The 23859-nt window shown below is 46.0% G+C and overlaps 1 protein-coding gene across 1 annotated transcript in view; it reads right to left on the minus strand.

Annotated features, from left to right (window-relative positions):
* The window catches only part of B4GALNT2 (beta-1,4-N-acetyl-galactosaminyltransferase 2 (SID blood group)), a 70814-nt gene extending 52661 nt beyond the window's left edge, over nt 1-18153 (minus strand). Inside the window, exons 1-2 of the mRNA XM_063138166.1 lie at nt 18113-18153; nt 11576-11755 (exon numbers count right to left, since the gene is read on the minus strand). Of these exons, the coding sequence (XP_062994236.1) occupies nt 11576-11755; nt 18113-18153 (221 nt within the window). The remainder of the gene's footprint in view (nt 1-11575; nt 11756-18112) is intronic.
* Nucleotides 18154-23859: the final 5706 nt, after the last annotated feature.

Here is a 23859-nt window from a genome sequence, read left to right on the forward strand (position 1 = left end):
TCAGGGCAAGATATGTTCTCTTTCTTCTTGTTTGAGATGGCATGTGACGATCAGAGGGTGCCGCTGGCGCAGCGGATGGCAGTGTTGCGGGCCCAAGTGAGTGGGGAACTGGCAGATGTGTTGGGCACCATCCCGAAGCAAGATGCTCAGGACTATGAGAAGTTTAAGGAAACGGTCCGCCAACGCTTTGCCCTCTTGGCGGAAAGCTGCCGCCAGAAATATCGGGCCATTAGATTAGAGGCGAAAGAGACTTGTGTTTCATTGGCGGATCGGATTACGAGAGCGATGGAGCAATGGGCGGCGGCTGCGAAGTTCGTTCCCCTTGCTCCCATGGCGGAGGTACTGAATATGGAACAGTTCTATGCCGCCCTCCCCGAGGACCTGGCTGCACTGGTGAGTGATCATCGTCCCACCACCTTACGGGACGCGGCCCTGTTGGCGGACCAGATGGGAGTGTACCGGCGGAAGGAGGCTGGTCGAAACAGCTTGCCCAAGCAGGGGGGAAGTGGGGCCGTGCCTGGGGTGCCACTGGCGAGCGGAGTGAAGAGCGGGGCCGCCAATCTGGCTTGGCTGCCCCGGAGTGAACGACGAGGAGGAGAAGGCCCCCCGCGAGTAACATCTACTCCCGTAACGTCGGGGTGCTTCTACTGTAAGGAAGAGGGCCACCTGAAGAAAGACTGCCCCAAGCTGGCAGCCAGGAAACTTGGAGGGAACCCGGCTGCATCTAAGGTGGGCAGAGTTTATGCTTCCCCGGATGAGGGAGGAAACGATGGACCCGATTGGGAAGCCGAGCAAGGGAGGGAGGCGGCTGGACCTCCCCACCCGAGGATGGGACGACCCGGTTCAGATGCGGCGGCGATGGCCTTGATCCAGCCCGGGCAAGGGAATGAGGCAGTGGGGGCTCTGGTCCAGCCCGGGCAGGTGGAGTGGAGTCAGTTACACTTCTGTAAGTCCATCAAAATTAATGGGACTACGCAGAGGGGTTGGCGTGATACTGGCGCATCCCTGTCTGCTATCGACCAAAAATATGTTCGACCGGACCAGATGCTCCCGGGGCAGAAGTACACCGTCACTCCCTATAGTTCCCCCCCAGTTGCTCTACCTTTAGCCAAAATCCCCGTGGAGTACGAAGGGTGGAAAGGGGAGATGACTTTTCTGGTGCACAGAAACTCCCCGTGGCCTGTTCTATTAGGGAACGACTTGGCTTATTTGGCAGCTAAGGTGGGGGTAGCGACTTGGAGTCAGGCGCACCCCCAGCCTCCGGAGCAGAGAGAACAAGAAGCCCCCGAGAGCCGGGAGACCAAGCAGGCGCAGGAGGAGGAAGAGGCAGGATCGATCGGTGTGGCAGATATGGACATAGCTGCCTCTTTCCCCAACAAGCCTGGGTTCCTCCGACAGCCAACGACAGACGTGAAGGGTCAAGAGGAGGCTGAACAGAGAATGTGCCCGGCTATTTTGTCGGAAAGAGACCTCGGATTTGTTTTCCAGCCGCTGCAAGAGATGGGGGGCTCGGGCGGGGTAGAGCATGTTTTTTCTGTCCCCTACCATTACCCGACTAATGGGCTGGTAGGAGGGTTTAATCAGACATCCGGGGAAACGGTGCGAGCGTTGGCCGCAGAACATCCTCTGGGCCGGGATCCAGGACTCTCCCTGCCAGTTTTTCCCCGCAACACAGTTCAGAAGAGTGTCAAGTTTGCTCCGAAGGAACTAATATTTGGGAGAAGGGTACGGAGCCCGCTTACCCTCCTTTTGGAGGAGTGGGAGGAGAAAGTAGAAGGAAGCCCGCCGTCTGTTGGTGGGTTTAGACAGAAACCGCAGAGTCTGCTGCAAATTATTCGGGAGGTGGCGCAGAAGAACTTGGAGGGGGCCCGGGAGGATCAAAAGGGGTGGTATGCCCAGGCAGCCCGAGCCTATGTCCTCCAGTCAGGGGACCAGGTGTCGGGTCTCAAGCCCGTGAAATCGGCCAAATTACTTTGGGAGTGGGAGGGCCCTCTAGTAGTCAAGCAGCGCCTGGAGAATGTAGATTATTTGTTAACCTATCCTAAGATAAACCGACAGCCTAACGTGTTTCTTGTAGATATGTTAAAATGTTCTATTAATCGACAAGCCTTTGTGTGCGGACTGCAGGGGGACGTGGAGGGGTCTATAGACTGGTTGGAGAAAGTAGAATGGGTGGTTTTGTCATCCTCCCTGTCGGTTGTACAGCCAGCTGAGCAGAGGCGGGTGTGGGAAGAATTTCAGGTTTTGTTCTCCAGCCGTCCGGGGTGGACATCCCAAGCTAAACCTTTCATTTATACGAGAGATCCTCCCCCCATTTGGTCCCTACCCTATTGGGCGGTTAGGCAACTCGCTCCTGACAGGGAGCGGGAGCTGCAAGAAATGCTAGATGAAGAGGCGGCAGAGAAGTCAGTTTTTGGGACTCATAGAGGGTTGTTTGAGTTTACAGTTTCACCTTTTAAGAGATTTATAGATGGGTTATTAGATGAGTTAAGGGTTTTTGCCTGTGCCTCTTTAGATGATTTGGCTATATCCTCCCAGGTGTGGGAGGAGCACCTCTCCCCGGTTTGGCAAGTGCTGCAGCGGATTCAGGGAGCTAACTTGACCGTAAAAGCGTCAAAATACCATCTTGGATTGGAGGAGCGAGTGCCCTTGAGGCGGGGGGGGGGGGGCTAGCTCCGCAGCTGCATCTGGTAGTGTATTAAGGCAAGAAGTTGTTACAACTAGAAAGCGCCTTGTCATCCATAGAAGAAAGAGTGTCTGGTTATTGTCTGAGCCCTGGCAAGCCTCAAGTAGATCATTCCCCTTTGGGTTAGGTGTCCCAGACTTATGGAAGGTTGTAGAATTAGATCTAAAGTAGTTAAGATTCAAGATGAGGATCTTGAGGGATTATCCCTCAAGACTCATCTTCTAAAAGGGGGCGTGTGAAGGACCAAGGGGGGTGGGTGGGGAGTGTTGTTGAGTTGTGAATTATACCACCTTCCTTGTCCATCAGTAAATTTGTTTTTGAAATGCATCTGTTTTCCTGTTGAATAGTAAACTATGCCTTCCTGCTAGGTAGTAAACCATAGTGGTGATAGTAGATCAAGAATAGTTTGATATGTTTATGGGAGGTATCTGGCCAGCCTGTTGTGCATGGTCCCGCCGGCGCCAAGACCCAGTTGACATGTAGGAAAAGGTGGGAGTCAAACTTCCCGAGGTCAGGCAAAGGTTTCACACCTGCGGGCTATCTCCTGCCCAGGCTAATTGGCCTTTGTGTGAGAAGAAAGAGCAAGCACCCTCATCAAGGGAGCAAAAGATAAAAAGGCTGATTGGATTAAGTTGGGGCAGGTCTTCAGCCTGGACGTCTGCCGCTGCCCAGCTTGAGAGCGGGTTAGAGATTTGTTTGTTGTGTAGAGTCTGGTTTTCTAAAGGCGAGTTTTGGTTGCTTTGACCGGAGGGAAGGAGGGAAGTGGAGAGACTGCCTGTTCTTTTCTGGAAGGATTTGTGGGTGGTTCTGCCTGATATCTATTTACTTTATTTTTTTCCCTTCCTCTGTTTCCTTGTATTATTCTTTTTATTGGCATTTTTTGTAGCTGCTACTGACCAAGCTCCTATTTAGTACTTGTGTTTCCGCAATAAACTTTTATCTTGGTTATTTTGGGTGTTTGTGTGCTTTTATTCCAAAGCGGTACTGGTTCTGTGGTACGGAAGTTGGGGGAAACACCCCAGAGGGACCCTTGGGAAGGACTGATTGACTCAGACTTCCTTTACAGGCGGAGCGGGGGCGGGGCGAAGCGGCCCACTCCAAAAATCACGGATCTGCAAATGAAGCGGAGCGGGGGGTCCGTGCACACCCCTAGCGTGTGTATCCCTGGATAAGCTATCATGGTGGTGAGTTTGAGGTTTTTAACGTGCAAATTGACGGAGCTATCGAAAGGGGTGTGAATGGGGTGCCCGATTTTCATAAATTCCCCAAAAATCAGGGAATGATGGGACTGCCTTGAGTCTGGGCGTGCGTATGTGTCCCTCGATAAGCTATCATGGTGGCGAGTTTGAGGTTTTTAACGTGCAAATTGACGGAGCTATCGAAAGGGGTGTGAATGGGGTGTTGGATTTTCATAAATTCCCCAGAATTCAGGGGTGATGGGATTGCCTTGAGTCTTGGCGTGCGTATGTGTCCCTCGATAAGCTATCATGGTGGCGAGTTTGAGGTTTTTAACGTGCAAATTGACGGAGCTATCGAAAGGGGTGTGAATGGGGTGTTGGATTTTCATAAATTCCCCAGAATTCAGGGGTGATGGGATTGCCTTGAGTCTTGGCGTGCGTGTGTATACCTCCATGAGGTGTCATGGTGCCAAACGTGAGGTTTCTAACTTTCACAGAAAAAAGTTGTATACTTTTTAAGCTTAATGCAAGCCTATGGGGGGGGGGGGGAAACGGAGCTCCGATCCGGATCAGGAGCTCTGCAGCAGAGCGGAGCGGGCATGGGCAGAGTGGGGGCGGAGCGAAGCGGCCTGATCCGCAAATCGCGGATCTGGAAGAGAAGCGGAGCGGGGGGTCCGTGCACACCCCTATTGTTTTGTGTATGTAGAATAGCAACAGGGCTGGTGCCATACTATTTTGCGCCCTAGGCAGGTGAGCTGCTTTCACCCAACCACCACCACCACCACCCCAGTGTACCTGGGCGCGGGGTGCCATCTCACCCGCCCAGCTGAAGCGAAGCCAGGACACTGGGGTGGGGTGGGTGGGCATTGCTTCACTTCGGCTGGGTGGGCACCCAGCTGAAGCGAAGCCAGGACGCTGGGGTGGGTGGGCCGGCGGGCAGGCAGCTTCGGAATGGTGAACCCGGCCGGAAGCCGCTCTGGGAGAGCGACTTCCAGGCGCACCATTCCGAAGCTGCCTGCCTGCCTGCCCCAGTGTCCTGTCTTCGCTTCAGCTGGGCACCCACCCAGCTGAAGCGAACCCAGGACGCTGGAGTGGGGGGCGTGCGTGCGTGGCTTTGCTTCAGCTGGGTGGGCACCCAGCCAAAGTGAAGCCAGGATGCTGGGGTGGGCAGGCGGCTTCGGAAAGCTGTGCCTGGAAGCCGCCCTCTTAGAGCTGCTGTGGGAGAGCGGCTTCTGGGTGAGGCATTCGGCGCCCCCCTTACCTTGGCGCTCTAGGCAGCCACCTGAGTTGCCTCTATGGTAGCGCCAGCCCTGAATGGCAGGGCGGAGATTGAGATGATTTGCCTTTGTACAAGAAAAATGGCGTAAGTGGCTAATTGTATTGAATGGAACCAATTTGTAAAACAATGTTGGGATCCATGATCTGCCTTCTGTTGACCTAAGGGCTCTATTCATGGCAGATGCTTCTGCCGGATTTTCAGGACCCTTTCTGCCCCACCCCCACTCCACCATTCACTCTCTTCAGCAAGTTCCCCTGTCCCTTTGTATAGCATTTTCAGGAAGTGGAAGTCCTTCCATGGCAGGAGGGGGCAGGAAAATCCATTTCTACCAGCCCAGTTCCTGACGTAAAACACCGACATTAGCAAGATAAGCAAGCTGGAAAAACCAATAAACAGTCCATGGTTGAAAGTCAAAGGTAGCTTTCAGAAGCTGGATCAAACAATACTGGGTTCAGAAATGCACCAAGGTCAGGATAGGTTCAGGCAAGTTCAAGGAGCTGGTATGCAAATAACGAAGAACAACCATTGCTTCCAGCCTGTTCCATGCTACTGGCTCTCTTCTTTTGGGGGATGTTGGTGACTAATAATTAGGGGTGTGCACGGACCCCCCGCTCCGCTTCACTTGCAGATCCGCCATTTTTTCGGATCGGGCCGCTCCGCCCCGCCCCTGCTCCGCCCCCTTCCGCTCCGCTCCGCCCGGAGCTCCGGATCCGGATCCGGAGCTCCGTTTCCCCCCCCCCATAGGCTTGCATTGAAAGCTAAAAAATTATACAACTTTTTTTCTGTTCAAGTTAGAAACCTCATGTTTGGCACCATGACACCTCATGGGGATATACACACGCATGCCAAGTTTCAAAGCAATCCCATCATCCCCTGATTTTTGGCGAATTTTTGAAAATCGGGCACCCCACACACAACATCCCTGCGAGGTGGGCAGGGGAGGAGGGAGGGAAGGCAGGCAGGCATGCAGCTGGCATTTCTGGGGGCATAAGGAAGTGAGCCAAGGATAAGCCAGTAATGCATATAAAATGGAATAAATCAATCAATAAACAAAGGAGGGGTGGAATTAAAAGCAGCAGTGTTGCTCAATAAACAGCAAGAAGAATTTTTTTAAAAAGGCTATATCTGTCTTTTACCAGCAATAGGGGGACGTGCCCGGGGGAGGGGGAAGTAGCTGCCAGTTCAAGACAATGACAGCCACCAACAGCTCTGAGAAGAAGTAAAACGCTCACTTCAACTCATAACAGGCATTGCTCCACCGTTTTACTCTCTTTGGAAGGCTCTATGGCCTTCCAGTGCAGGAGAGAGTGGGGGCACGTCCACGATGAGATGCCCTAGGGGAGCTCATCCCCTTGCACCACATCGATTCAGTTGTTCACCAAGGTTAGGGTGGGGAGCAGTGCTGTGTTTCTATCTCTTATTCTTGGCTTAGTATATGATTTCAGGTTGTGTTTGTGCATTTGGTGGGGCTACTGTGTTAAAAAACACGGGGGAAAGCCCGTTCAGATGAAGAAAGAGAAGTTTCCCAGAATCCCAAGTTACCTGTTTTGCCTATGCCCTCCTCCAACTTTGGGATCATCATGACCGGGAGCTGACTCTGCCCCTCAGCCCTTTGAAAAAGGTATTTTTCCCGCCGATTTTTTAAAAACGTCTAGCCCGCGACCCGTACGATGCAGAAAGTTGAGAGTGGTCTCAAAATGACCCCCATCCACGACTCTCTGTGCACAAGAATTTTCAGAATGATAGCTTAAACCCCCCCCCCAGTTATCCCCGATTCTTTCCCTCAATGCAATCCTATGGGCGAAAAGCCGAAAACGCAGTTTGAGCCGTGCGGTTGACCCGATTTTCACAAAAACATTGCACGTGAACCACAGCACGCAGAAAGTTGAGAGTAGTCTCAAAATGACCCCCATCCACGACTCTCTGTGCACAAGAATTTTCAGAATGATAGCTTAAACCCCCCCCCAGTTATCCCCGATTCTTTCCCTCAATGCAATCCTATGGGCGAAAAGCCGAAAACGCAGTTTGAGCCGTGCGGTTGACCCGATTTTCACAAAAACATTGCACGTGAACCACAGCACGCAGAAAGTTGAGAGTAGTCTCAAAATGACCCCCATCCACGACTCTCTGTGCACAAGAATTTTCAGAACGATAGCTTAACCCCCCCCCCAGTTATCCCCGATTCTTTCCCTCAATGCAATCCTATGGGCGAAAAGCCGAAACGCAGTTTGAGCCGCGCGGTTGACCCGATTTTCAAAAAAATATAGCACGCGACACGGACAACGCAGAGAGGTGAGAGTGGTCTCAAAATGACCCCCATCCACGACTCTCTGTGCACAAGAATTTCCAGAACGATAGCTTCAAAAACAACGTAGTTATGCGCGATTATTTGCCGCAATGCAATCCTATGGCGAAATGTTTTCAAGATGGCGACCGGAGCGCTCCGCCTGAACTCGGAGCTCCGAAAAATGGTCGCTTCTCTTCGCCTTGCTTCTAGGGGGTCCACGGTCCGCTCCTACTCCGCCTCTGGGTAAGGCGGAGCAGGCCAATCCGCTACTGCTTCTACGCTCCTAATCGGAGCGGAGCACATCCCTACTAATAATTGAGGTCAGCTGCAGAAGCCTGGACTAGTTCTGCCTGTTTCTGTGGCAGGCCACTGCGCAAACATTCTCAGGCTCAGCTGTTCCTCCTTTCTGCTTAATCCTTCAAACTGAAGCACAACAGTTCCATGCATCTAAATCTGGATCCAACCAATTAGTAATTACATAGAGCATACAGAACACGCAATCACTTTTTTTTTCATTGTAGTCAGGGGATAATGCCAGCTCAGTCTTTAAACTGGCACTTAGATAGGGTGACCATACGGAAAGGAGGACAGGGCTCCTGTATCTTTAACAATTGCATAGAAATTGCAATTTCTATGGGGCGACAGAGCTGGGAGGGACTATGGAAACAAAGAGTGTTGAGAAGTTTATCAGTAAGAATAAAGGAGAATTATTTTAAAATTTTATGGAGGTGGTACCTAACCCCGGTTAGATTGAATAAGATAAGTGATCAACATTCAGCAAATTGTTGGAGAGGTTGTGGGGAAAAAGGAACGTATTTACATATGTGGTGGCAATGCAAATATGTACAAAGATTATGGAAGATGGTGTTCTCAGAAATTGAAGAAATAGTGGGAATGAAAATAGAACAAACACCAAAAATAGCATTGCTGTCACTATTTGAAGATATAAAGTGTGGAAAAGGAACTATAGAGCTGATATCGAGTTAGTTGGTTGCAGCACGACTGATGGTAGCTAGGAACTGGAAGATTCAAGGGGAATATTCTATTGAGGAATGGTATAAAGAAGTATGGGACATAGCCATTAATGATAAACTGACATGTAATATTAAGTGGAGAAAAGGCGTAACTAAAATAAATGAGTTCGAAGGAATCTGGAAACAGTTCCTAGTGTTTGTGTTTACTAAGGGAAGTGGGAAACCACCAGCAGAAGAAACGATCAGATTTTGGACTCAAGAATGATCCCGAGGTGGGGGGTGCACTTTTATGTTAAGAACGAAGATGTTGTAGTATGATAAGGTATATGTAATAGTTTTTGATATTTGTACTCAACAATTATTCAATATGTATGTAGCAGATGTTTGAAGTTTTTTTTTTTTCCTATTGTGTTTGTTTCAGTTATATTTTGGAATGTTTTTTTTATGTTTATATAGTGTTGAAAATGAATTAAAAAAAAACACACAATTGCATAGAAAAGGGAATTTCAGCACCTGTCATTTGTACATATGGAAAACCTGGTGAAATTCCCTCTTCATCACAACAGTAAAAGCTGCAGGAGCTATACTAGAGTGACCAGTTTTAAAGGAGGGCAAGACACCTGCAGCTTGAACTGTTGTGATGAAGAGGAAATTTCACCAGGTTTTCCATATATACAAATGACACCTGCTAAAATTCCATTTTCTATGCAACTGTTAAAGATACAGGAGCTCTGTCCTCCTTTTCATATGGCCACCCTAACTTCGAATATGCCCAGGAATAGTATCCCTCAAAGACTGAAGTCTCCAGGGAGAGTGACTCTCGGAAGACATCAGAACCAGTTCCTGGTCCTTGGACTCCATTTCCTGTCCTTGCAATCCTCAGGAGGTGCTATTACCTTCTGACTCTGAGGAGGTGAGTTTGGACCCCTCTAGTGAACAGGAAGGCCCTGGGGAACAGCCTACAACTGGTCCGGCCATCTCCAACATTCATTCCCTAGGAGAAGTCAATGCCTGCAAGAAAAAGCTGCCAGCCCTTTAAAGGCTAGATGCAGCATTTGAAGGGGTTGAGTTTCCAGCACCTGAAGGGGTGGGGTTTCCCTGTCTGACTATAAAAGCATGCCATTTGCCCTGAGACTCTATTGGAGTGGCTTGTTTGTTCTCTAGTTCCAGGATTGTGACCAAGGTCCTGAAATGTAATCTGAATTCCCAGCCATCTTCCCCACACTGAGCCCCTTTGCCTGAGTTATTGCCCAGGACAGGTGATTGATTCCCTGATAGAGTGTGACACTTTCCCCAATATAAACATGGCAACAGAATATATAGCTGATCTTGTCCAATCTCATAACCAGTCAGGAATAGTACCTCAAGAACCTAAATCTAATATAAGAGATGGAATAGTACTGTCTTGATATCACACAACCACATTTCACAGGGTAAGTCTGCATAGTATTTTATTTATTTTTATCCTAAATATAAATATATCCATGCAGCAGTTTTGCATTACACAAATGACTTGGTGGAGGAGGGATGGAGCTTGCTATTATTTCTCTACCTGTTTGCTTGGTTTCCACGCTGGCTGCAGAGGAAGGAAGTTGGTTCTGTTTCTGCTCTCCCAAGCTTTTTGGTGAAAAGCATTTTTTTAAAAAGCAAAAAGCAAGCTTGCTAAGAGGCTAATCGTATCCTGTATTGTACGAGCCACAAATGGGTCTTTCTCGCCTTTGTAGCCACCATGGAAATATAGGCTACTACTAGGCTCTTAGCAGGCTAGAACCTTTTGTGGGCATACGTTGATAAGGCTGCTTTGTTCTCAGATCAATCAATCACAATTGGTTTATATATTGATCAATTGCTATTAATTTATTAAATTTATATACTGCCCAATAGCTGAAGTTCTCTGGATGGTACACACACACACACACACACACACATTAAAACCATAAAATATAACATAAAATACAATATAAAATATAAAAGCTTTAAGCTATGGGATAAAAGTACAACCAGAATAAAGCCTAACAGCAATGCAGAGATTGAAAATACAATAGATTTGAAATAACAGAGCTAAAATACTAAAATGCCTTTAGTAAATACAAAGGTCTTCACCCACTGGTGCTATAGGGTGCTATAGGCGCCAGGAGAGCCTCCCTAGGAAGTTCATTTCACAACAATGGTGCCACAGCAGAAAAGCCCCTCCTTCTGGTAGTCCCCCACCTCACTTCATTTGGAAGGGGCTCCCAGAGAAAGACCCCTGAAAATGTCCTTAGGGGCCAGGCAGGTACATATGGGAGGTGGCAATCCTTCAGATAACCTGGCTCCAAGTCATTTAGGGCTTTGAATGTTAATATCAGTATTTTGAATTGGACCTGGAAATGAACTGGAACAGCTGAAAAAGTACTAGTATAATATGGTCACATTGGTCAGTCCCTGTTTACAGTCTCGCTGTCCTGAGCTGAAGTTTCCGGACCATTTCTGAAGGCAGTCCCATGTATAACGAATTGCAGTAATCCACATGAGAGATTGTTAGACCATGGATAACTGTAGTTAGGCTATATCTGTCCAGAAAAGGATGTAGTTGATGTATCAGTGTAAACTCCTAGAAGGTGCTCCTTGTCACTGAGTTCACCTATGCCTCAACCGACATTCTAGGCCCAAGCTCTGAATGGGTGTAGGAAGAAACACACAAAAACTGGCAAAGCGTTTATCAGTGCTATTCACTGGAAATGCAATGTTGACCATTCAAGTATCTTTCCAATACCATGACTATATTATGTAGCAAAGTACACAGTTGTTGTACACAGTATCAGTACACAGTTATTCCAGGTTAGATGTTGAATTAAATACTTGGAAATGTGTTTTTCCTCTTTTCCCAAGGTATCTGAGCAAACAATAATTTAATAATCAGGAGAAATTTATAAACACCATCACTGCGTATTCGTATTTTTAAAGTATAAGCATAAGTCTCACTAGTTGAATCAGGCTAAACGCGCGTAATAGTTTGCACTGGAACCATCATAATGACATTTCTTATCTGAACAAAGTATAAAGTAATACCCTGGCTTGATTGTACAGCTGTTGTAGCTGAATGATTTGGAAGAATGGGGCTAACCAAGTCTCATTTCCTCTTTCAAATCTAACTGCTAGTAAAAGCAAAGTTGTACATAGAGAACTTACCAAATTCCATCAAATTTGAACATGGACTTGTATTTTTCATCTGGCAAAAGCTTAAATGGAATCAGGGCTTCTGGAGATTCCTGCTCAGTTTGAATGTAGTCTGACCTCAATTTCACCATGTAGATGTAAGAGTAGAATATGATAGTCAAACACAAGACTGGCAGAATGTAATACTTGTATCTATAGGAAAGCAGAGCCAAGGATCAGTTCCTAACGAATTCAGCCTTGATTATTTAACCAAAGGTTCATGTAATGTAATATTGCTAATTGCGCACAGCACCTACAGGGAAAAAGGCTCCCAAGAACTAATATAATACAGTTAACAATTCAATAGTATTCAATTCAATGAGGCAATCACCACTGCAGTTGAAAGGTAAACTTTCTCAGCTCAACAGCTGCACCTGAGAATAAGAAAATTCAGCTGGTAATATACTTATCCAGAGGATTTTCCAAGGGAGAAAGCTGTACGGAAGGGTTACTTTGTAAGTTCTTAAGCGCCAAATATGTAAAATTTACCTAAATTACATAAATGATGTACATTTACATAATAAATCATACCAAATCAAGTCTATGCTTTATACAAGAGAGGCTAAATTAATTTTTTGCACCAGTTTGTAATTGACCAAACATGTTCAGAATCCATTCTTTTTGAACTTCAGAGCATTATCAAACATCACATTCGCAATTCAAGACTGAAGCAGTTAATTAATTAATTAATTAATTACATTTATATACCGTCCCATAGCCGAAGCTGTCTGGGTGGTTTTCAACAGTTAAAAACAGTGAGCATTAAAAAGTTAACAAAATTTAAAACCATCAAAAACATAAAAACAACAGTATAAAAACAATGGTATCCATTTTAAAAGCAACAACACTTGTTAAATGCTGTTAAATGCTGTTAAATGCCTGGGAGAAGAGAAAAGTCTTGACCTGGCACCGAAAAGATAACAACTACTACCTTTTGTGTTGTTAAAATCAATGAAATGTCTGTTGTGTTATACTCTTTATAACACACCTTCATCTTGCTCTTTTTTAAATCCCTTATTTGTCTTTGTAGTAGGGTCCTGGATATCTACTTAGGTCAGCCTACCCCAACCACTACCACTCCCATCATCCCCCAGTCAGCCTAGCCAATAGGAGTTGTAGTCTGATACATCCAGACGGCAGAAGGTTAGAGAAGGCTGACTTAGGTTAACACTTCATGCATCTCACAAAGCAAGGTCAGATACACAGTAGTCTTTAAAGTTTAAAAGGTGCCACAAGACTCTTGCTTTTTCTCTTACCCCTCTTGATTTTCTAATGTATTATCTCTCACAGCTGTATCCTGCCTTTCCTCCAAGAAGACCAAGGTGGTGTTCATGATTCTCTCTCCATTTCCACTTTACGTTCGCAACAACCCTATGAGGTAGGTTAGGTTGGGCTAAGAGACAACAACCTGGCCATGAATGTCACTGAGTGACATTGGGTGAGTGGGGATTTGAACCTGTGCTAAGCTTGAGTCGGTCTCTCCTGTCCTAAGCTGACACTCTAAATCAGTACAGCACACTAGCTCTGAGTTTATCCTTGTGCATAACCATTTGTTAAATTAGCAGGAAGAGGTGAGAGTTGATGTTCCACCTTTGGCACTAAAATGTCTCGGGTCACCTTATCACAGCAAGACAAAGGGTCATTTGAAATTGTTCATGGTTATTTACAGGTAAGATGTACTGGTAAATATTGGCACCAATTTCCAACTTTCAGTTGTTTAAGAGTAGTCACAACAAAATGACTCCCCTCCCAACCTAACTTATAGTGCTAAAATGGAGAAAGCTTGGTGTGACACATTGAAGGGCTGTGGATAGCCTTCTGTTCTGTTACTCCGAAATTTCCTGGGCTCAGAATTCTTTACTTCTAAGCAGATAAGTCTATTGCACAAGCTCTGTTGGGGTGTCTCAGGATTCAAGTAAAACAGCCACAACCGAATCCACAACTGTAGCCAAAAGTTGATCCCACAAACCAGAGGTCTGCCCAAGCCTGCTCAATATCCACCTGGAAACTGTAGCATGCACCTAGCAAATATGTGTTTGTGGATGAACATAGCAGAACAAGCTTCAAGCCCTTTTGCCATTGACAACAGCAAATACTTTGCCATGTTTGTTGAACAAACAAACTCCCCGTGGCAAGGGAGCCTAAAAAGAAAAGGAGTGCAGGATGGGTGGGAGTATCTAAAAAATGAAATTTTAAAGGCACAGTTACAAACAATTCCAACAAGGAGAAAAGATAGAAGACAACAGAGGAAACCAATGTGGCTCCACAAAAAGCTTATTGATGAACTGAAAACAAAAAGGGATACATATAGGAAGTGGAAGGAAGGCCAGGCTACAAAAGAAGAGTACAGACAAGTGGCGCAGAAGTGCCGAAATGGCGTCAGGAAGGCTAAAGCTGTGAATGAGCTGAGATTAGCGAGGGATGCTAAAAGCAATAAAAAGGCTTTCTTCAGATACGTGAGTAGTAAAAGACAGAGGAAAGAAATGGTGGTTCAACTGCTTAATGAGGATGGCAAATTGATAACAGACGACAAACAAAAGGCTGAAGTGCTCAATTCCTACTTTGCCTCGGTCTTCTCCCAAAAGCGGATCTATGACCCCCCTGGAAAAAGTGAAGCAGAAGTTGAGGGGGCAGGATTGCAGTTTGAGATTGATAAACAAATGGTCAAAGAACACCTAATTTCCTTGAATGAGTTCAAATCCCCAGGGCCCGATGAACTGCATCCAAGAGTAATGAAGGAGCTAGCGGAAGAACTCTCAGAACCTTTGTCTATTATCTTTGCAAAATCATGGAAGACGGGTGAGGTGCCGGACGACTGGAGGAGGGCTAACGTTGTCCCTATCTTCAAAAAGGGCAAAAAGGAGGAACCTGGGAACTACAGACCAGTCAGCCTGACATCCATCCCTGGGAAAATTCTGGAGCAGATTATAAAGAAGTCAATCTGTAAACACCTTGAAATCAATGCAGTGATTACTAGAAGCCAACATGGATTTGTCAGGAACAAATCCTGTCAGACTAATTTGATCTCATTTTTTGATAGGATAACCTCCCTTGTGGACTGTGGGAATGCTGTGGATGTCATATATCTTGACTTCAGCAAAGCTTTTGACAAAGTACCACATGACATTCTGATTAACAAACTAGCTAAAAGTGGGCTAGATGGAACAACTATTAGGTGGATCCACAGTTGGCTACAGAATCGGACTCAAAGAGTACTTATCAATGGAACCTTCTCAAACTGGGGAGAGGCAACGAGTGGGGTGCCGCAGGGCTCAGTCCTGGGCCCAGTGCTCTTCAACATTTTTATTAATGATTTGGACAAGGAGGTGCAGGGAACGCTGATCAAATTTGCAGATGACACCAAATTGGGTGGGATAGCTAATACCCTGGAAGACAGAAACAAACTTCAAAGTGATCTTGATAGGCTGGAGTGCTGGGCTGAAATCAACAGAATGAAATTTAATAGGGATAAATGCCAAGTTCTACATTTAGGGAATAGAAACCAAATGCACAGTTACAAGATGGGGGACACTTGGCTCAGCAATACTACAAATGAGAAAGATCTTGGAATTGTTGTAGATCACAAGCTGAATATGAGCCAACAGTGCGATATGGCTGCAAGAAAGGCAAATGCTATTTTGGGCTGCATTAATAGAAGTATAGCTTCCAAATCACGTGAGGTACTGGTTCCTCTCTATTCGGCCCTGGTTAGGCCTCATCTAGAGTATTGCGTCCAGTTCTGGGCTCCACAATTCAAGAAGGACGCAGACAAGCTGGAGCGTGTTCAGAAGAGGGCAACGAGGATGATCAGAGGTCTAGAAACAAAGCCCTATGAAGAGAGACTGAAAGAACTGGGCATGTTTAGCCTGGAGAAGAGAAGATTGAGGGGAGACATGATAGCTAGGGATGTGCTCCGCTCCGATTAGGAGCGTAGAAGCAGTAGCGGATTGGCCTGCTCCGCCTTACCCAGAGGCGGAGTAGGAGCGGACCGCGGACCCCCTAGAAGCAAGGCGAAGAGAAGCGGCCATTTTTCGGAGCTCCGAGTTCAGGCGGAGCGCTCCGGTCGCCATCTTGAAAACATTTCGCCATAGGATTGCATTGCGGCAAATAATCGCGCATAACTACGTTGTTTTTGAAGCTATCATTCTGAAAATTCTTGTGCACAGAGAGTCGTGGATGGGGGTCATTTTGAGACCACTCTCACCTCTCTGCATCGTACGGGTCACGGGCTATATTTTTGTGAAAATCGGGTCAACCGCGCGGCTCAAACTGCGTTTTCGGCTTTTCGCCCATAGGATTGCATTGAGGGAAAGAATCGGGGATAACTGGGGGGGGGTTTAAGCTATCATTCTGAAAATTCTTGTGCACAGAGAGTCGTGGATGGGGGTCATTTTGAGACCACTCTCAACTTTCTGCATCGTACGGGTCGCGGGCTATATTTTTGTGAAAATCGGGTCAACCGCGCGGCTCAAACTGCGTTTTCGGCTTTTCGCCCATAGGATTGCATTGAGGGAAAGAATCGGGGATAACTGGGGGGGGGGGTTTAAGCTATCATTCTGAAAATTCTTGTGCACAGAGAGTCGTGGATGGGGGTCATTTTGAGACCACTCTCAACTTTCTGCATCGTACGGGTCGCGGGCTATATTTTTGTGAAAATCGGGTCAACCGCGCGGCTCAAACTGCGTTTTCGGCTTTTCGCCCATAGGATTGCATTGAGGGAAAGAATCGGGGATAACTGGGGGGGGGTTTAAGCTATCATTCTGAAAATTCTTGTGCACAGAGAGTCGTGGATGGGGGTCATTTTGAGACCACTCTCAACTTTCTGCATCGTACGGGTCGCAGGCTAGAAGTTTTTAAAAAATCGGCGGGAAAAATACCTTTTTCAAAGGGCTGAGGGGCAGAGTCAGCTCCCGGTCATGATGATCCCAAAGTTGGAGGAGGGCATAGGCAAAACAGGTAACTTGGGATTCTGGGAAACTTCTCTTTCTTCATCTGAACGGGCTTTTCCCCGTGTTTTTTAACACACCTCGCAGGGATGTTGTGTGTGGGGTGCCCGATTTTCAAAAATTCGCCAAAAATCAGGGGATGATGGGATTGCTTTGAAACTTGGCGTGCGTGTGTATATCCCCATGAGGTGTCATGGTGCCAAACATGAGGTTTCTAACTTGAACAGAAAAAAAGTTGTATAATTTTTTAGCTTTCAATGCAAGCCTATGGGGGGGGGGAAACGGAGCTCCGGATCCGGATCCGGAGCTCCGGGCGGAGCGGAGCGGAAGTGGGCGGAGCGGGGGCGGGGCGGAGCGGCCCAATCCGAAAAATGGCGGATCTGCAAGTGAAGCGGAGCGGGGGGTCCGTGCACACCCCTAATGATAGCACTCTTCAAATACTTAAAAGGTTGTCACACAGAGGAGGGCCAGGATCTCTTCTCGATTCTCCCAGAGTGCAGGACACGGAATAACGGGCTCAAGTTAAAGGAAGCCAGATTCCGGCTGGACATCAGGAAAAACTTCCTGACTGTTAGAGCAGTGCGACAGTGGAATCAGCTACCTAGGGAGGTTGTGGCCTCTCCCACACTAGAGGCCTTCAAGAGGCAGCTGGACAACCATCTGTCAGGGATGCTTTAGGGTGGATTCCTGCATTGAGCAGGGGGTTGGACTCGATGGCCTTGTAGGCCCCTTCCAACTCTGCTATTCTATGATTCTATGATTCTATGAACATGTAACGTGGCACCACAAGACAGGATTCAAAGCAGCCCCTAAATATCCTGGAGGGATGCTCTTCCAGAAAGGATAAGGCAGACGGGTTGTTGTTATTGTTGTTGTTTAAAAAACATCAATCAGTCACAACCTCTCCTTACTGGAAAATCAGGGCCATTTACAATTAACACGTAAAAGGAATATCTGAAATTCTTTGCAGTTCCAAAACACTAAGGTTTTAGATTAAAAAGCTGACCACCAAAAAGCAAACACACACACACACACCAGGCACACGAACCAGTCTCCAGGCAAAAACATGCAATTTTTCTCCCAGGAGCTACGAGTTGGTTGGCAACCTTCAGTTCCCTAGGGAATTTCAGCTCCTAAGAAATTGACCTCCATTCCACCCCACCCCTGTTATTACCAAACACACCCTCCCCCTAGTTATAGGAAAAACACAGTGTTTTGCAAGAGAAGAAGCCATCAGCTAAGACCCCATTCAAGCAATTCACAAACTGGCTGCCCCAAAAAGTTGGAGCTTTTATTTTTCCTATTATAGGCTGAGGATGTAATACAGCCTCTTTCCCTTGTGATTACGCTTCGCCACCTTTAGGCACACCTGCGTGGCTGACAAAATGCTTTCATTTGTTGCATAACATATAAAATAATAATATTCTTTGAAAATAAATAAATCAGAAAATAGATCTCCGAGAGAAACTGGAGATCCCTCCCTGTTCTTTGTTCCTCGTCGTTCCTGCCCCAACAGCTTCTTGGCTCCCAGCTATGAGCGCAAAGAATGTCGAGATCCACTCACCTCCATAACTTCTTGAGCAGCTGCACAATTTCCCTCTCCATTCTGAGAAAGCTCCCAACTGGGAAAAAAGCAGCTGTGTCATGAGCAGGTGCCTATCAACCCCACCCATGCAGGTGTACCTCCAGACCATCCTTGCAGTTGGTAGTGAAACATTACTAGCTCCACCTCCACTCTCAGGGATGCAGCCAGGAACTCTCCAGACAGTGGTTATCTCATATCCCCACCCACCCACTGGTACTGCAAATAACTTCCTTCAAGTGGTTGGCAATGTAATCCAGTCTTGCACAGTGTGTACGTGTGTGTGTGCATATGTTTCAAGCCAAAACTTCAAATGTGTTTTTGACAGTGCACAAATCTCCTCTTCATTTGCAGTGACTGGGAAAGAAATGCCACTCTAGATAGTCATTAGATTTGGAGGGTGGGGAGAATGATAACAATGTGTTCAGCAGTTGCAGAAGGTCCTGGTCAAATCTGTAACCATCTCCTTTTGATAGTCTTCTGAGCCTGAAGGTTAGGAGATCCTCCTAATCAGCTGCCCAGCCCCAGGGGCAAAAAGGAGCTCTATGCACACTGATGCAATAGGGCACATGCTTATCTCCTGGCTAGATGTGGCCAACTGTCCCCTGCTCACCTAGTAGAACAGATTTTCCCATAGAATCCTGTGTCTGCACATTTATTACTTCCTAAGCCATTCTTCTCCAATGGAACTCATGGCTGCATATAGGGCTCCCCAGATTTTATCCTGCACAACAGCCCTGTGAGGTAGGTTGGTCCAAGGGACAGGGACTGGCTCATGATTCCCAGTGAGTTTCAGTGGGATTCAAATCCAGTTCTCCCCAAGTCGGTCCAAACCAACACACTAATTGCTGCACCACATAGGCTCTTGCAGATGGACTGGGCTCATCAGATCTCGACACTTATATTCTCACACACACACACACACACACACACACACACACACACACACATATATATATATATATATATATATATATATATATATATATATCCATATTTGGTGAACTCTTGATTGTTCAGAAACAAAATGCTGTTCATTAGGGATATTGGAGAAATTCGCAAAGGAATTAAATGAGTTCAGATTTCTATGAATCTGTCCCATCTGTGTTCCATCTGGGAAAAGTCACAGGTATTCCAGAGACTCGAGGACTGTTTTTTTTACATTCCAAATTTAGTTGTCGAAAAATACATAAAATAATAATAATTTTTTTAAAATAAAAACAGCTGAAAATGCATATTGGGGGGATTTGTGCATTTGGGAGGATTTGCGCACTTTCACAAGTGTGAAGTTGTGCAAATGCAAATTTTTGCAAATTTGGGAAATTGGAAAAAAATCCAGTTCTGTCAATAAGCAGACAACAAAATGACAACTGACAATCCATGAAATGCAGATGGAACAGATTTAATATAATCCATACAGCCTTATCATTCATACATGAATATACTCTCCCAGCTATACTGTTGAACAATGCATTCTTCTGAACATGACTGCACCAGATTATGCCCCAAACTTTTCTTAATAACCACTGTACTCCGATCCATCCATACCAGATACCCACACAGAAAGGCAGCACCACAGAAAGTTCCAAATGAGCAACTACCACTAGAGGCTTTTCTACACAAGGCATTTATCATGTGCTCGTCATGCCATCCCCATGGTTGTTTACAGATTCTTTAGATAATGTGGTGACCCTAGACACTGCGCTTTGCGAGGCTTCCTCCAAAGAGAAGGCGACCGGCAAAATTCAGCCAAGGGATTTGCACCACAGACTTCCACATGGATGGTGTGTGATGGGCACCTTGTCAGGACGCCCGTGTCTTCCCTTTCTCCATACCATTGGAGGCTGGGGGCACTGGGTTTCAGTCAGAACTCTAAAGGAGCTATCCAAGGTCCTGAACCTATTTTGGAGTTAGGGGTCAGTACCTTGGATAGCTTTTTTAGAGTTCTGACTGAATCCAGAACGAATTCATAGCCCCACTGACATCGGAGCCACCAGCTTTCACTGTTCCATGCTCTAAAACAGTGGTTCCCAATTGGGGGTCCGCGGACCCCAGGGGGTCCACATAACCCACCCAGGAGGTCCGTGGCACCATTCACATATTCACCATTCATTTCTGGAGTCCACTGATGACAATTCCTACCAGAAGTAAAATATAACATCACTGAGCACCTGCGTGATTTAGCGACTAGCTTCAGAGATTACTTCCCTGCACCTAATCCTGAAAACTCATGGATAAGGAATCCTTTTGAATGTGGTGATGTGCAACTAACAACTCTATCTGCGGAAGAGCAAGATGCACTTGTTGACGGGACTTGTGATGGTTCATTGAAATTATTTTTCAAAGAATATAGACTGGACCAATTCTGGGTGATGTTTTTTCCTGATTATAAGAAGTTAGGTGAAAAATCTTCGAAACATCTAGTTCCCTTTTGTTCCACATATCTTTGTGAATAAACATTTTTGACATTTTGTTATATGAAGAAGAAGCATAGAAATCGGCTCAATGTTGATCCAGATTTGAGATTAAAAATAGGAAATTTTGAACCGGATGTGGAAGGGATTGTTTGGGACAAAATGAGGCATGATTTCTCCCATCACATTTAGGTTTAGTAGCTGCTAGACATGTCATAATTTTTTCAATTGTAAACTAGACATTAGTAAAATTAAATTCGTCTTTATATTCCTAACTAAATCATTGTCATTTTTGCGTGATAATATCACAAATATCACAAATTTTATGGTCTGTTTTTTAGTATACCTCAAATCCTTTGCTTATTAGGGGCTACACCTTATTTTCTCCAAAAAATTGCTCCGCACAGGTAACTACCATAGAGATAACAATTTTTCAAAAGTAGGGGGTCCATGGCTTGGCATTTGAAAAACAAGGGGTCCACGTTTGTTGTTTATTCGTTCAGTCGTTTCCGACTCTTCGTGACTTCATGGACCAACCCACGCCAGAGCTTTCTGTCGGCCGTTGCCACCCCTAGCTCCCCCAAGGTCAAGTCTGTCACCTCCAGAATATCATCCATCCATCTTGCCCTTGGTCAGCCCCTCTTCCTTTTGCCTTCCACTTTCCCTAGCATCAGCCTCTTCTCCAGGGTATCCTGTCTTCTCATTATGTGGCCAAAGTACTTCAGTTTTGCCTTTAATACCATTCCCTCAAGTGAGCAGTCTTGCTTTATTTCCTGGAGTATGGACTGGTTTGATCTTCTTGCAGTCCAAGGCACTCTCAGAATTTTCCTCCAACACCACAGTTCAAAAGCATCTATCTTCCTTCGCTCAGCTTTCCTTATGGTCCAGCTCTCGCAGCCATAGGTTACTACGGGGAATACTATTGCTTTAACTATGCAGACCTTTGTTGTCAGTGTGGTGTCTCTGCTCTTAACTATTTTGTCAAGATTTGTCATTGCTCTCCTCCCAAGAAGTAAACGTCTTCTGATTTCCTGGCTGCAGTCAGCGTCTGCAGTAATCTTTGCGCCCAGAAATACAAAGTCTGTCACTGCCTCCACGTTTTCTCCCTCTATTTGCCAGTTATCAATCAAGCTGGTTGCCATAATCTTGGTTTTTTTGAGGTTTAACTGCAACCCAGCTTTTGCACTTTCTTCTTTCACCTTCGTCATAAGGCTCCTCAGCTCCTCCTCGCTTTCAGCCATCAAAGTGGTGTCATCTGCATATCTGAGATTGTTAATGTTTCTTCCTGCGATTTTAACTCCAGCCTTGGATTCGTCAAGCCCAGCACGTTGCATGATGTGTTCTGCATACAAGTTGAATAGGTAAGGTGAGAGTATATAACCCTGCCGTACTCCTTTCCCAATCTTAAACCAGTCTGTTGTTCCGTGGTCTGTTCTTACCATTTCTACTTGTTCGTTATACAGATTCCTCAGGAGGCAGACAAGATGACTTGGTATCCCCATACCACCAAGAACTTGCCACAGTTTGTTATGATCCACACAGTCAAAGGCTTTAGAATAGTTAATAAAACAGAAATAGATGTTACTTAGCTAATTGGGAACCACTGCTCTAAAAGACATATTAAGCAAGAAAGTGCATATTTTAGCTAGATAAACGTGAGCTTGGATACAGGAAAATCCCCAAATGAAATCTTACCTGACACAATGGACGCTGGTGCTTCCAATGTTAGTCGGGTTGTGAATCTGCTCTGGGTTTCAGCCAGAATCTAGCTAAAGAGGCTATCCAAAGTGCTGAACCTATTTCAGGGATAGGATTCGGCACCTTGGATAGGTACTTTAGAGTTCTGACAGGTTCTGCCTGAACCCCAGAGCAGATTCACAGCCCTGTTGACATCAGAGCCACCAGCCTCCACTGACCTGACATTAATGCAATGTGGATCAGGGGCAGCCTAAGGCATTTTGCTGCAAATGATGTCCCCACACAATACCCAAAACTGCTCAAGTTATTTTGGTAACTGAGGCAGAAAATCCCACCCATGCTTCTTCGCCAACAGTAAGGCAATGACCATCAATTTGTTGCCTTTCATGACACCCCCAAACCGTGGCCTCACTCTGCATAACAGTAGGTCCAGCCATATTATTAATAATACAGATCACTGTACCCATTTGTACCAGTCACTGAGATAATGCATGTGAAGTGCTCTGCGTAGTCACAAGGAGCACTATATACAGTATTCTTTGCACGCTGAAAAGATTGCCACCAGCACCTCACCCAACTCTGACTCCTCTGCCAAGCCCAAACTGAGAGGTTGTGCCCTTATGTTTAATTATTATTATTATTATTATTATTGTTGTTATTGTTATTATTATTAATGAATATAATATTAATAATGTGCTGCTTATAACACAATGTGAATATATGTGCTGTTCTGCCCACACACAGTTATTGTGTGTAATAGGGCTATAGTCCACAAACACACACATGCAAAAACAGAGAAACAGAGAGAGAGCGAGAGAGAGAGAGCAAAAGCACAACACTGGAAAAAGAGCAGACACAGCAAGCAGGAGAAAGGAGAATGAATGGAACACTGCAGAGAGGGAAAATGTTTGTTTGTTTAGGATGCAAGCAGAGAAGAAAGGACTAAGACTGGAGGAAGAGAGAGGTAGGGGGGAAGGATTGGAAGTTGGAACAACTTTAATGAGAAGCAGAAAGAAATAGAGGCAAGAGTTAACAGCTGGGAGAATAGGTAAAGCTGAAAGACCACCAAGACCACCACTCCACAGACCTAAGCTGCCCAGCTATCCACCCAGCTCAGATCAGTGATCCTTCTCCACAATGAGCCAGGACGAAGGAAGTTGGATCTCCTGAATGTCCTTAAGCCCTCCTCCACCATTGTGATTGGAGGCTGCTGGAGAGAATTGGAAGTCTTCAGGAGGACTGGGGGATGAAGCTGTCAATTAACAGACAATTTCCCCCTGCAAACTCCCCTCCCCTGTCTGCACTTAAGAATAGATCCGAATCGCTGAATCAATCCAAATCGCTTCAGACCTGTTCTGACTTGCTTCAGATCTGTTTCTGAGTCCTCCGAATCACCCCGCCTCACCTCAGATTTGGGAATCGGATCCAAGGCCATGCACAGCCCTATAGGGGTTACCCCTCTTCGGGTGCAATCCTATGCAGGTTTAGGCTGGAAAGAAAAATGTCCTACAACTCCCAGCATTCCCCAGCGAGCATGACCGGTAAATGCTGGGAGTTGTAGGACTTTTTTCTGTCTAAACCTGCATAGGATTGTGCCCTTAAAGTCTTAGACAATTA

This window comes from Elgaria multicarinata, chromosome 11, assembly GCF_023053635.1.
Source record: "Elgaria multicarinata webbii isolate HBS135686 ecotype San Diego chromosome 11, rElgMul1.1.pri, whole genome shotgun sequence".
Classification (NCBI taxonomy): Eukaryota; Metazoa; Chordata; class Lepidosauria; order Squamata; family Anguidae; genus Elgaria; species Elgaria multicarinata.